Here is a 15,617-nt window from a genome sequence, read left to right as displayed (position 1 = left end):
AAAGCTTTCTCTAGACCTTAGTTTCCTCATCTGCAAAATGAGAAATTTGGTCTACAAGATTTCAAAATCCCTTTCTAGCTCTAAAGTTGTATGATTCTTTAAATTTTATATTATCATTAACTCTATTCTAGCTGGAACTTTTCTGTAGAATTCACTTTTTTTTCTTAGTATGGAATCTACATCTAACCTCATTATATTGTCCTTAATGAATACTGAGTGATTGCTATATATAAGGTACAGATTTCATTGGGAGTTTGAGTTTGCTTGAATTATATTATTTTAAGGGTTTTTTTTTCCTTCATTGGGTTCTCCTTTTTAAAGACATAGATCCATTTTTTTTCAAAGTCAGAATTGAAAAAAAAATCCACTTAAAGAGTATAAAAAAGAAAATCAAGGAGTTTTTTCCTCCAAGAAAGTAGCCTGTTTACTAGCTGGGTGACCCTTGACAAGTAACTTCACTTCATTTCTCACTTTTGAAAATCAAAGATTTTGGATCTGATGGTCCTTTGAGCTCTAAATCTCTGATCCTACGATCTACTCATCAGACTCAAACTCATTTTCTGCTATATTTACAGGAATGAGTGGCAGCAAAGCTCTCGTTCATAATTTAGACTAGATTTTGGACTGTAATGACATGACATAGGTAAATGGTTCTGTTTGTTGTTAAATACATCTTTATTGGGCATATGTAAACATTGCTCAGCTCTTTGGAAACCCAGCCCTGTTCAGAAAGTGACTGCTAATCATTTTTTTCCCCTTAGATAATTCATTTGTTTGTTTATTTCTTCACTTATGTAGGGTATTTTTTTAAGAGTACATGATAAGTTTTAAAGAATTATTAACTAAATCCCTGTTAGCTTAATGGAGGTACCAGTGGCTGTCATGTGATTGGGCAGGACTGGGTACCTATCAGTATAAACATGTGGCAAAGTCTATCCCATGCCACTGCTTATCTTCTACTGAGGGAGAACGGCTGAAGCAATTTAAGCAAATCTTATTGGTGAAGAAGTCTCATGTATTGACTTTTTTAAAGAGCCATTTCCTTTCAGTTTTAAGCGTATCATTGTGTCTGCAGGGCAACAACCTTCTTTCAATCTGGATAATAGCTGCAAGTTTCTGTATTTCTGATTCAGACTTGTGTTTTCATCAATGTAAAAGACATGGTTGAAGAGCTAGTTTAATTTTAAAATGTTCTACTTAGAAGATAATGAGGAGGAGGAGGAGGAGGAGGAGGAGGAGGAGAAGGAGAAGGAGAATGCTAATGCTAATGATGAAGGCACATTAAATAAACCTGAAAATATTTCTCTTGGGAAAGCCCCTTCTGGTATCTTGGTGAGTTATATCTTCACAGGTATCTGTGTGTGTGTGTTTGTGTGTGTGTGTCTGTGTCCCCTTTGTCTAATGATTCAAACTGTGAATGGTACAGGGAGAAAAATAATGTTTTTCTCTTGAAGTTTTATATTGAGGGGGTTTTGATTGGTTGGTTTTGCTTCTATAAAATGTCAACAACAATTCAAAAAAATTCTTTATGAATGTATAATTTATGTGGTACTTTGTCTATGTAATCTTAAAGACCTCTTCTTTTTCTTGGTTGATACCTTGATTTATAAACTTTTGAATTATGTCAGAGCAATATTTAGCCATTGGCCTTTCCTTCTCTTTTCAGAATGACTTTTCTTTCCTTCATCATCTATATTTCTTTTTTACTTCTTTGTCTTACCAATTCTTAATTCCTTAAATATAATACAATTCTCCCCAATTAGCAAAAAATAGTATGTGCTGTAGTTGTGTTAAACTTTGTGATTCTTAAAAAACTTTTTGAAGGAAGTTTGAAACAATATTAGTTTCACATTCAGTTTAGTTCTCAGTCAGTAGTTAAGGCTTGGGTAAAAAGATATATAAACTTATGTGGGAAGTTAAAATGTGGAAGGAGAACACAAAGTCTGTTTAACTTAGACCTCAGGCTCAAAGTGGGGCTAAAATTTACCACACTGGGAGTATTAGAATGGTGTGTCTAGGTTTACTTTGAAATTGCATGGAAGCTAGACTTCTTCAGTAAAACTAATTTTTGCAAGAAAAAACTGAGGAAAATATTTGTTAAATAAATTTTGTCTGCCCTTTTGGGGTATATTTTCTTTGTTTTTAATGTATCCTTATGTTTAAAATTATGACTAAGGACCTCAAAAACTTAGTGGCCTAGCCCTTATGTGCCTCAGAGAAAGACTGTCTTGATGACTTAAATAAACTTTGTGTTTATAAGGCAAACCAGTGTTTTAAAATTGACTTTCATTGAATTATATATTGTAATAAAGTGGGAAAGGTATTGCTTTTTTCCCCTTTTCTATGATTCAGAACAGAAAGGGTTATTAGTTTAAAACATGCAAGTAAAGTGTTTAAATTTATCTGTTTCTCTTTTGCTATTTTATTGTTATAACACATAACTAATATAAGTTACAGCATGAAGCTAATTAGCATCCCAGAAGTCTGCATTAACTAAATATAAGGATACCTTAACACTTAGAAGATCTAGGCAACCATCCATCAAAAATTTTAATACAATTTCATTTTGAAATAAAAATTTTCATTCTGTCCCTATATTCTTTGCTTTATGAATTTTTTTAAAGGTGCTTCCCTCAATCAACTTAGCCTGATCCTTTGAGATATTGTTAACTTTAGGATAAACTAGTGTTAACTCTAATTGGGTATATATACTTCTTTAAGTAAAATGAAATGCTATTCCCGTTAAACTTAAAAAGACAGAGATCTAAGTTGGCATGTGACCTTCCTTTAAAAACAACAAGCAGACAAACAAAAAAAGCAACCATCTCTGAGTCTTTTGTTTAGTAGCCAAGTTAACTTTAGTTTTAATGTTAGTTTTAGTTTAGTGAGTGTTAGTTTTCACAGAACCTTTATTGCTCCTATAAACCTGCTATCACAATGGCATTAAGATTTAGATATTTCTTAATTTCAAATCCTTTGGTACAAAGATATACTTGCTTTAGTGTTTTCTTACTAAATGTGATGCCTGTTATCTATGTGTGAGCCCAATTTAGGAACAACAAAGAGGAATGTTTTGCTTCTGGAATATCCTTTAACAAAGTAAAAATAAAGATTACAAGGAAGTATAACAATATGCTAGTTGGTTACTTTATATGTAATTTTGTTAAAAAGCTTTACCTTCTGTCTTAGAATCAATATTAAATATCAATTCCAAGGCAGAAGAGTGGTAAGGGCTAGGCAACTGGTGTTAAATGAGTTGCCCAGGGTCACACACCTAGGAAGTGTCTGAGTTCACATTTGAACCCAGGACTTCCCATCTCTAAGCCTGGCTCTCTGTCCACTAAACCACCTAGTTACCCCTTAATATGTACTTTTTGCTTATGCAGTAAATAATACATCTATACATACAAATGTACAAATATATGTAGATAAACAACAAACAACAAAAGACAACCACAGGAACTTCTTTCTCTTGCTGTTGATATTTTCTGAGTTGTCAGGTGATATCTGGTTAGAGAATTCTACCAGAGGTCCCTCTTATATCCTTTATATCCTTTATGTAATATTCAGTTTGGAATCATGTGAGGGCCTCCCCCCCCTCTCAGAAATAGTTTTGAGGAATTTACGATTTTTGAATGGCTTAGAAGTATAGTACAGGTATTAATATATATGTTTCTGCTTACAAATTATAAAATTTTTATATAGTTATAGATTTTATAGTCTATAGACTACCTCCTTATATATTATATAAACATTATTCAAATTAACTAACATGCCTTCAGAATCTAGGTAACTCATGCTCCTATCTTTTGCCTCATCATATACCGGTGGAAATGTAATCCCAGTATCATCTAACCATCAAACTCTTATGTAATTCAAGAATGAAAAGAGCTTAGAATTTTAGATTTTTTTTTCTTAAATATGATTTCAGGATATAATGAAGATCACATAGTAAAATAAAACATGAATTACCCGAGGCACTTTTTAAAAAATTGGGTCATTTTAAGAAGATAATTCTTCATACCTTTGACAATGAAACTCCTTTGCTCCAATGACCAAGTAATTTAATAATCAAATGAAAATATGACTTTCATAGGTCTCCATTAACAGTCACCACAATGCCTTGCACATAGTAAATGTTCAGTCAGTATTTACTGAAGAATCATAGGAAATGACTAATGGAATCATAGAATGTTAGAGCTGGACATCTTATCCAAAATAATAGAATTTCAGTTGAAAGTGAACTTAAAGGCAATCGAGTCTAACCCTCTCATTTTACAGATAATGAGACTGAAGCTAAAAGACATCATAGAACTTGCTTGCCTAAAGTCACACAGGTTGTAAGTAGCAAAGCCAAGATTTGACCCCAGGTGCTCTGATTTCAAATTCAGCACTCTTTCCACTATCATCTTACAGAGTGAGAGGTGAGGTATTCATCTATGCAAAGTCAAAATTAGATGGGCAGAGTCTACTATAGTCCAGACCTTTCTCTCAATCAAATGGCAGAAATCCTGTCAGTTTGCTCCGCACAATGATGCTGACTAGCCACCCATCCCAGGGGAAGTCCAGTTGCTCCATGACCCATTGAACAGCCACTGCCTTGTTTCATCTTCTCCTCAGCTCCTGCCTACAACCCAAGCCCTCCCCTTTGTCCCCCTCAGGCTCTACACACTGCCCCATCTTGAATCCCTAAATCCAAATTGGATATTTTGTTTCCTCCATCTTCTCCCAAGTTAATAAGGTGAGAGGAAACCACAGTTCCCAAAATGACTGGCTATCATTCAAAACATTTTCCCTAGGAGGTCCACAGCCCTGACTGTCCCTGTGGACAGTTTACAGTTTTAAAACTTAACATTTTTTTCCCCCATAACACTTAGTGGCAAGGTTTCTGGAAAGGAAATGGTGACACTAACCTGGCTATTTATATCTAGGATTCTCTATATCGCCAAACATTTGGGAACAGTTATTTAAGGGCTTGCTCTTGTGTTTATTGATGTAAAACTTGGATATATACTGTTGGTACTAGAGGTTATGGCTTAGAACTGTGTCTCTTAATGATATAAAAGAATAAAAATTTTGGTCTGGAGAAAATTACAGTTAGTATCTGAACTTTTATTTTCATTAATTTAAACTTTGCTGATGCCCTAATTCCTGGCCATTCCTTTGCCTTGGCCTTTTCATTTGGTTAGAATGTGGTATGAAGGAAACCAAGGATGTACATTGTTCATATATCAGTTAGCTTTGAATAGGACTTGGGGCGCTTTTGGGGAGGATTCAGCAAGATTAATGTGCTGTCACAAACTTTGCCCTTAACCCTAGTTAAACTTATTGCTTGCCAGCACATGGTGTAGTGTGTGAAAGGTCTGAGCCAGTTATGAAAGGTTGAGCTATACCAATTATTAGAAACTCTTCATTCTTTTTATTAGCATCGGTACCATCTTCTTCATCTATGATAGTAATACTCTTTTCATTTATATTGTGCTTTGTATTTTGAAATATATTGTTGTTGTTGAAGCATTTCAGTAATGCCCAACTCTTTATGACTGCATTTAAGATTTTCTTGGCAGAAATACTAAAATGGCTTACCATTTCCTTCCCCAGTTCATGTTACAGATGAAGAAACTAAGGCAAAGTATGGGTAGGTGACTTGTCCAGGATCACCCGGTTAGTGAATAGCTGAGGGCAGATTTTAACTCAGGAGGATGAGTCTTCCTATCTCAGGTCTGCCACTATCCACTACACACCCTCTCACTGCCCATTTATTAGCAATCCTTTCAGTTTTCATTTACATACAAACACTGATCAGAGAAAATAATTCACTGAAAGAAAATTGGAAGCACAAAATCTTAAGTTCTTTGATCAGTGACTTAAAAATAAAATATTTTCATTCTTTTAACTTAGTGGGAAATGAAAAAAATCTTTTTTTTTGTCTTACATTCTTTATTTCTGACCAGGAGCTTTCATTTTTTCTTGACTTCTCCTTAAAGCCAATGCTATCTCATAAAATTGAAATAATCTCCAAATATTCTGATTTTTGAAGTCCCACTTGTGAAATATCAGTTTTGCTGAAGTAGAAAAGAAATCAATAGACCATTCTTACTTTGATAAGAGAAAATTTTTACTCAAAGTACAAGTAAAGGACAAAAATCTTACAGAGCTCATATTTATGAGAATTTAACTTGAGCTCACATCTAAGAGGGAAACACTTGCAAAAAATGGAAGCATCTGCTACTGCTTGAGCCAAGAAGCAAGAGCTCTAGAATCTTTTTTTAATTTTATTTTTATTGTCATGCAAAACACACTTACGCGGTGACCATTGTGGTAAGAGTATACTCCTACATAACCAAAACCCCCAAATAAAACCGTAAATATATGGATGTGAAAGACAATTCCAACAGTTCTTTCTCTGGAGGTGGAGAGTAACATTGTTGAGAGTAGCCAAGTTTTCACAGGTAATCATCATCCAATATTGATGTTATTGTATAGAATGCTCTCCTAGTTCTGCTTATTTTGAATAGCCCTAGAATTTTTAGATGGTTATCCTTTTCTTTGAGTTTTCCAGAATTCTCTTTGAATCACAGAAAGATAACTCTCTCACTTTATAGATTATGAGGTTATGAGAACTAGTGATCACTTTTACTTTTTTTTATACCTGACACATAGTAGGTACCTAATAAATGTTTATTGATTCATAATAGAATAAATTAATATTTCATCATGCGACTTAAAAGCTGATTAGAGCAAATAATCTTTGCAAGGAAGTTGGCCAGGAGAGGGACAGTTGAGTAACAGGAAATACACTCCACCTAAATTCTGTGGTCTTTTTTTCCCGGCCTTTAGACTTGCCTCTGGAAAAAATCTTCCAGACATCATAAGTGAAATATCAGTCTGACTAGAATCAGATGAACAAATTGCTTTTACAAAAGTTTGCAAATTGTTTTCTCTTTCAAAGGGGAACTTGCAAACAGAAGAATTTTTCTCTCAAGTCAGCCTAAGCTCTGGTCTAAAGCATTGGAAATGACTGAGCTTGGTGTCAGAAAGCAGACTTGAGTTCTACCTCTTGAGATTTTTCTGGCATATGTGACCACAGGCAAGTCACTTAATCTCTTTGAACCTTGCTTCCCCAGTCTGTAAAATGGAGATCCCAACACCTGTGGTATCTTCTTCACAGGCCTTATGAATCTTCGAAGAAATAATATGTGTGAAGTGCATGTATAATATGCTTAATATGTGTAAAGCCATAAAGCATGGTAGAAATGTCAGTGAATATCGAAAAGTACTGGAATAAAAAATAAAAGATCAGCTACGTGAATATATGTTTATTGTTTTACATGCAGAGGAAGACTGGTAAACATTTCATTTCTTTTTAAAAAATAAAACTTCTAAACTCTAGAATTTTACCTTCACATTCCATTTAGTTTTTTACTTCTGCCTTTTTTAGGATCTACTGGGTTCTCAGCATCATTTTTCTCATGTGTAGTTCCTATCTAAAACAGATAAAAGCTTAGACTTAAGGATTTCTTTCCTTCCCTCAACTGCTACCCTTCCCCTACTTCATAAGAAGTGTGTCACTCTTGAGTGCCCCTTGTAGCTAGACTAAGCTTTTGAATGGTATGTCCTTGTTAGCCAAGGTTAATAAGGTGGTAGTGGGAATCCCTGTGATCCTTTAAACGGTGATCAAATTGGCCTTTTCTAAGCTGAAGTTCTTTAGGAACTATGAACTGAAAGTTTGAACGCCCACCTGCTGTTCAGAGACTCCAGGCTACTAAGGAAAAGTTTAACATTCCAGCCTAGCTTTTTTTGTTGTTGTTGGAGAATTTAGTGAAGCTTGGGGAGGAGGTAGGAAGGAGAATAACTTTGAATATGTTTCCTGTTCCCACAGCCTGTCACAGTAATGTGAGGGTTGCCTCCCTTTGTAGAGAAATGGTAGTCTCAGAGATCTATTTCATCTTACACCCTGGCTTTTGTTTCTTTTACAGGATTGTCACAAGTTACCATCTGTATCCCTAAATAGGGAGGAAAAGTTTCCACAGCTTAACCTGTTCCTAAGAAATTATATTCTAGTAATTTCTATGCCCCAGTAAATAGCAGTTGCTAAAACTGTATACTAGTTTATTAAAAACTTGCCAAAAGTGCATCATCCTTGTGGGAAAATTTTGATTCTGTCATATTTCCTGATATAAACTAAAAATTCCTTACTAGTATTCTAGCTTATATTGTGTGCTAGACATGGAGTGTGTAAGGGTAGAAAATAGACAAATACACTTGATTGAGCATGTTAGTGAAATTTTCATTAGAAGAAGCTTGTCTTCTCAAAATCCCAAAGTAAATAGTTACATTTAGTTTGTTTCTGATATTAGTGATTTCATCTCTGTGAGTACCTCCTCTTCCAGTGAAGAATGCAGCACTCTTCACATTGTGGTATGTGTGCTATGACACAATAAAATAAAATAAAGTCACTCCTTCATATTTGAAGCTTTTTGTCAGTGAGTTAAGACCTAGCAAGAAAAACTTTTACCACACTGTCAGGGACTGCCTACTACTTAAGGAAATCATAAAAAAGGATCACAGATTACCTTCAGATCTTTTCACCAGTTCTAGGCATAGCCATTTCTTTGTAATGGCTAGTTTTTTCATGGGTGGTCATAGTAAAAAAATAATTCTTTAAGAAATGATTCATAACTAGCCTGCTGTACTTAGTGAGGGAAGCTGGTCCTTGGAAATTCGACATAATGTATTACAATGACTGTACTCAAAACGAATGATATTTTATTAGAATCACAGAATCTCATAGTTGAAAGGAATGTCAGACCTAGTTTTATGTTTATCATGGAAGACCTCTAGTTATGGGGACTTCTAAGTCCCTTTAAAAGACTATTCCTCTTGGAGAATTCTTAACGTTAGGAGGTTTTTCCTCATATCAAGTGGAAATCTGCCTCCCTGAAACTTCCACCCATTATTCCTAGATCTTCAAACAAATTTAATACTGTTTCCAAGTGACAGAACTTTACATACTTGAAAGTACCATCTCCTCCATCTATATCTTTTCTTTTCTAGACTGAACATCCCTCAGCTCCTCCAATAGTCTCTGTATGGTATGGTTCCCATACCCCTTACCATCCTGATGGCTCTCTAGTCATCTCACATCCTTGCTAAAACAAGGTTCTTAGAAATGAATATAATACTCTTGATGTGATCTCACCAGGGCAATGTACAGAAGGACTATATATAACCTCCTTTTTTCTGGTCACTCTGCTTCTAGTAATGTAGCCCGAGATCAGAGTAGCCATCTTAAACTACAGAGTTTGGAGTCAACTAAAATAAAAGCCCAAGATCTTTCTTATATGAACTATTATCTAGCCATAAAAAACCTTTCTTTTTTTTTAAAAAAAATCTACTAATTTACAAGTCTTTATTTTATATGTTATCATAGTAGATTCAACCTATTCTTCTACCTTGTCATGTAATCAATGCCCAGTATTAATTCTAAGAAGGAAGGTAAGGGTTTAAAAAAAATGATGATGATGATGATGATGATGATGATAACATTTTACAGTTTGCAGAATGCTTTATTCCATGAAAAATTTCAGGAAAACTACTTAATAATATATCTTATTTAAATGTTTTTTTCTCTACCACTGAGCACAGTGCTCTATATATCATGGGCACTTATTAAATGTTTATTGAATTCACCTTGTCGGATTGAAAGATATTCTAAGAGATTTTGACTAATTCTTTGTTGCTATGGGCTCAGTTTTGTGTGACCTGCCTTTAATGTATCCGTAATGGCTTGTGGTAATCACCACTTCCCATTCTAAATGCTCAGTTTTTAATCACTCGTTCTCAAATATTTCCAGACTGACTGAATCATAGTTTGGAATAGACCTTTCTTACATTAAAAATTACAATATTTGTCCATTTCCAGGCCTTTGGTACCCATGTGGTTCACCAAGATTTTTTGTAGGTCACAATTCAGCATCATCCCTACAGGTTCTTTCATTGCCCTGGAATATAGCTTGACAAGATCTCTGGTGATGTCAACTTACTAAGGTTGGCTAGATGTTCTCTTACTATCTCATTAGACTCTCCATTTTCTGTTAACCAGTTTTCGTTATTTTCTTCCCCATCTGAAGGTCATTTTTGCTAATAGAGAAAAGAAAGTAGAAATTGAGTAATTCCACCTTTCTGCCTGCTCTCATTATGACCCATCCTATTTGTTATTATTTTAATAATAGAATAATAATAAATGGCATGTAAGTAACACTTCAAGGCTTTCAAAGCACTTTGCCTGTATTCTTACTTGATCCTCATAAGAATTCTTTGTTCATTATATAAACAGCACTCTTCATCTCTGCTAAGCAAAGGCCAGCCTGTATTTTTTCTACATTTAAAAATCACCATTTTCACAATGATTTTTCCTTGTATAGGCAAGCATATCACTTAGTCTCGTAGTATTTAAAAATACCTTGAATGAAAATAAGGAATTTTAACAATCTTAATGAAAGATCCAATGTGCCTCATATTCATATTATATACATTATTTATGTCCTGTCCTTAGAGACTCGTGTTTTCTTCTCCATTAGGATGTAAGCTCCTTGAAGGCACTTTTGTCTGTATCCCAGTGCTTAGCACAGTGCCTGACATTTGCTAACCATTCACATATGATCAGTGACTTGATTAAATCCTTAATAGACTTGGAATGTTCTTGCAGTTCTAATTATTTGCAGTTCAGTAAAAAATTGTGATGTAACTCCTGCTTCTTCAAGCAGAGCCTCCTCCGCAGGTGATTACATGCCTTTCCCTCAAATACGCCCAAGAGCAAAGCTCTCCCTTCTTACTTGTTTGTATTTTGCCAGAGTTGTCTGTTTTTCATTAGCACAATATAGTATATATATATCCCTGTATGTCTGCCATTGCATTTGTTCTTTCAGTGTTCATTATATAAACAGAGCTCTTCGTATCCTCTCAGTGAAGGCCAGTGATTTGACAGCCTGTATTTTTCTGCATTTAGAAACCCACACTTACACAATAGTTTTTCCTTCCATAGGCAGCACATCACTGAACCATAGTAATTAAAAGTATCTTGAATGAACATAAGTGCTCTTAATTAGGGACCTAATGTGCCATTTTCACTGGGATCCTGTCTCCCAAAGCTTGTATCTTGACTTAAAAGAAGAAAGTAAATTCAGAATGTTAGAGATTCACTAATAAGTCAGCTCTTTAAGCTTATAGATGAAGAAACCAGAGAGGATGTGATCTGCTGATATGCTGACGGTCACCTAACTAATTGGGGCAGAATGGGGCATTGGAACCTAGCTCTACTGGTCCAAATCTGATGTTCTTTACATTATGCCATAATGCTTTTGTATACAGTTATGGATCCAGTTAGTACTTATACCTTCCCCTATAAAATGTTAGCTCCTTGAGAACAGGTGCTAGACCCCTTTTTAAAAAATCATTAATCAATCCAAAGCCCAGTAAGCACTTAATACATACTAGGGAATTTCCTTTAGCAGTTCAGGTTGGCCCTCTCTAACAATTTATAGTTTTAGGAAGATATTTCGGTCATTGAGACATTAAGTGACTTACCCTGGCTCTCACTTAACCAGGGTCAGAGACAGATCTTGAATCCATTTCCTGGTTTGGAAGCCAGCCCTCTAGCCATTATATTATATTGTCTGTCTGTAGTACTAAATTTACTTTTTCTATTTCAAAAGAGAAGCTATTCTAGAAGTAAATAATAGGTGAGTTGATCTTTTATGAAGATCAGAATACTGTTTAAAAAAATGTTCCCATTATATGATTTGGGGTTTTGGTTTTAAAAGATTACTGTTTCAAAAATGAACAATGTGGAAATAGGTTTTGAGTGATAATATATGTAAAACCCAGTGGAATTGCTTATCAGCTACAGGAGAGGGGAGGGAGACAATATGAATCATGTAACCTTGGAAAACTTATGTGTAGACTTGTTACTGGAATAAAATAAAGAAAATTAAAACAAAAACAAAAGATGTTCCTATTGATCAAGCATCAACTAAAACAGATTAATTGGTAGCTGCCTATTTAAGTAATAGACTTATAATCTGCTGTGCATGAAAATTTCAAAGGCTTTTCTTTTCAAGAGATAGTGTAGTATAATTGAAAAACACCAGTTTTGGATTTAGGACCTTTTAAATCTCATATCTTTCACTAGCTGAGAACTTGGAAAAGTAGCAATCTCCCTGGGCCTCAGTTTTCCTTCTTTGTGAAATAAGAATATTTGACTATGGTGACTAAAGTGTTTCTTCTAACCCTGCCCTGACCTCCTAGAATATAGGCTTTTAATATATTTATTTATATGGGAAATCTTGTTGCCTTATTTTTCTATTTTAAAAGACTAGAACTGATTATTGTGGCCCACACAATTTTGTGACACAAAAGCAAAAAACTTAGGAATCATTAATGAATTGGTGTTTTTTTTCACTGTTATGCAAGATGCAGATTAACAGAAGTTAAACTTGTCAAATCAACTCCCTTTTGAATTAATGTAATGGAGTGCATAAATTTAAATTCTCTCTGCAAACTAGACTGGAAACTTACTAAGGGCAGGTACCTTATTTAATCTAATCTTTTGTATCTCACTGATCATTTAGTATATTGTTCTGTCATACAGTTGGCCTTTAGTTAATATTTGTTGAATTTATTGCTCTTGAATGAAAAACTGTTATCTGATGCCATAAAACTCTTAATAAATACCAACCATTTCTCCTAAGTAATTGGCATTTAGAACAGCAAGGCAAAGAAACTCAGGTTCAGTGACCTGGGTTCTTTTACTCATTTTTCCAACAATTTCTGCTGAGTTTTCCACATCTGTGAATTCGTTGTGATGATCTTAATCAGCTGAGAGTTAAGCTGCTCCCAATTCTTTTTTCTTTTTCTGTGACCCTAAATGAGTCTTTTAAGATCTAAAAGAGAACTAATCAGGTGATACTTATTTTAAAGATCCATGGCATACAGAAAGAGTATTTTTTAGACTAGACAATTTAAGACATTGAGATATTTCCCCCACCTGCCTGTAAGTTAACTGGGCCCTAGTTACAGTCATGTCACAATGACTGTGTGGAGAGGCAATGAGTCACTCATTGGGGGGGAGGGTAATAGGGAGGAGAGTCAGTGTTCACCCATTAAAGCCAATCACTCCTAGCTGGAACAATGGGGCACTTCTTAAGGATTGAGGAATCCATTTGGGGTGGGAACAAGGAAACTTTAGCCAAATTAAGGTTTTTCCCCCCCTATCTTTATCACAGATCTTCTGGAGACAGTCCACTTTAGCTAGCTTCTGGAGACCTCCATCACACTTAACCTCCACAAAAATCCTCTGAGACTTTTTTGTAGTCATTTAGGGATCCCCTTTTGGGTCATGATCTCAGGTTGGGAAACCAGTAAGAGAGGGAGAAGGAGAACCTTTATGTATTTTGAAATGATTTACATTAAATGTCTTTTTCTTAAGGAAGGTACTGAGAAAGAAAACATGTGCTAATTTCATTTAGTTTATGAAACACAAATATGTCATCCCCAAAAGAATCAATTAAATTTCAAAACTGTTTGCCAGTTTGTTGTTTTGGAACTTGGAATGCCTTTTCCCATAGAAACAATGTTATAAAAATAGTATCAATATTATAAGAGTGTTTAGGTTATTAGACCAACTGGTAAAGGACTTTTTAAACTGTTGTGGCTAAATTATGTTACACTCCCTCATATTTAGACCTTACTATGGAATCTAACCACCATGTATAATATTGTTTCTATGGGAAAACTTATTCCAAGTTCTATTTTAGGACTCTAGGCAGTAGAAGAAGGGACACCTCCCTCCTCCTTCTCCAGTACTGGCTACAATAACTAAAGTAGGATTTCCAGGGGTCTAAGGTAGAGAGGAAGGGGATCCAGGTAGGAGGAAGCATGGAAGGTGGGGAGGGAGGGAGTGTTTCTGAGGTCAGTTGATGACAGTGAGGGATCTAGGAATTCAGTGAGTGTTGGCCACATCTGGGGGCAAGCCAAAGCCATGTGGGGTCTCAGCCTTAAGGGGGTAGTGGTTGTAGACTGGGGTCCAGATCTTTGGCAGGTGGTAGCAGTGGGAAGCTAGTACTTTGTGGTGGTGGGAGGGAAGAATATTCGAGGGGGACTTGAATGGCAAGTATTTTGAGGGTCCTGATCTTTGGTGGTGATAGGCATTCTAATGTTCATCATATATAGAAGTTATAGACTTCTGGGTATTAGAGAATAGACATTGCCGATGGCCAAATAAGAAGAGAGGGAGAGGAAGGAAGGGAAAATACCAGCTGGCAGTTGGTTCAGGGAGAAAAGAAGTAATGGAAGGTATAATGGAAGAGGAACAGCCAGTCATAAATAAAGCTTGTTAGTGGGCTTTCCAAGTTAGGGAATCCTGGAAAAATATGGCAAATTATAAAAATCTTATTACCTGGAGAAGCACTTCAATACAAACTAGATTATACTTATGAATTTGTTATTAACATTTCACTTAATTTCTATTTTCTTTCCCCTTTTTTTTCAGTCTCAAACCATGAATTATGTGGGACAGCTGGCTGGGCAAGTCTTTGTCACTGTGAAGGAGTTATACAAGGGCATTAATCAAGCCACACTCTCTGGATGTATTGATGTCGTTGTGGTCCGGCAACAGGATGGCACCTATCAGTGTTCTCCATTTCATGTTCGATTCGGGAAGTTAGGAGTCCTCAGATCAAAAGAAAAAGTGGTAAGTATCACTAGCAACCGATTTTTTAAAATAAAATTTTAATTTTCCCCAATTACATATAAAAACAATTTAAATATTCTTTTTATTATTTTGAGTTCCAAATTCTCTCCCTCTCTCTCACCTTCTATCTTCCAGATGGTGAGTAATCTGATACAGATTTTACATCTATATGTAATCATATAAAACATTTTTTCATATTAGTCTTTTTGTGAAAGAGATCTCAAACAAAAAAGAAAGAAAGAAAGTGAAGTATAGTATGTTTTGGTCTGCATTCAGACTCCCATTAGTTCTTTATCTGGAAGCAGATAGCATTTTTCATCATGAGTTTTTGGGATTGTTTTAGATCACTGTATTGCTGAGAATAGCTAAGTCATTCACAGTTAGTCTTTGTATGATGTTGCTGTAACAATGTACAGTGTTCTTCCAGTTCTGCTCAATTCATTTTGCATGAGTTCATAAAAGTCTTTTTAAGTTTATCTGAAATCATCCTGCTTGTCATTTCTTTATAGCCAAATAACATTCCTTTACACATCATATACCACAGCGTCTTCAACCATTCCCCAAAGGGTGGACTTCCCTTAAATTTCCAATTCTTTGAAAGGAATAAAAAAAGTGGACTAATTGTCAAATATTTATTGTCTTCTAGATTTTCCCCCCACATAAGCTAAATTAACGACAGTGATGTGACTAGGCAAACTTGATGTTAAATTTTTGAGGGGTTACAGAAGTGCTTGTTTAGATACCTTGTTTCATTTGGTCCTCATAATTAACATGTAAATTTGTCACTATAGCTATTATTAATATTCTTCCACACATTTAAAAGGTGAGGCTCAGATAGACAGATTTAAATATCTCTTAATCAGCT

The 15,617-nt window shown here is 35.1% G+C and overlaps 1 protein-coding gene across 1 annotated transcript in view; it reads left to right on the top strand.

Moving 5' to 3' along the window:
• Positions 1–1,259: 1,259 nt before the first annotated feature.
• LPIN2 (lipin 2) overlaps positions 1,260–15,617 on the top strand; it is an 80,073-nt gene continuing 65,715 nt past the window's right edge. The window contains exons 1-2 of the mRNA XM_044666731.1: positions 1,260–1,332; positions 14,552–14,752. Coding sequence (XP_044522666.1) covers positions 14,561–14,752 — 192 coding nt within the window. The 5' untranslated portion in view covers positions 1,260–1,332; positions 14,552–14,560. The remainder of the gene's footprint in view (positions 1,333–14,551; positions 14,753–15,617) is intronic.

The sequence above is a fragment of the Gracilinanus agilis genome, chromosome 1 (genome assembly GCF_016433145.1).
Source record: "Gracilinanus agilis isolate LMUSP501 chromosome 1, AgileGrace, whole genome shotgun sequence".
NCBI classification, from domain to species: Eukaryota; Metazoa; Chordata; class Mammalia; order Didelphimorphia; family Didelphidae; genus Gracilinanus; species Gracilinanus agilis.
Note: the sequence above shows the minus strand (reverse complement) of the source record. Positions and strands in the feature narration are given on the sequence as shown.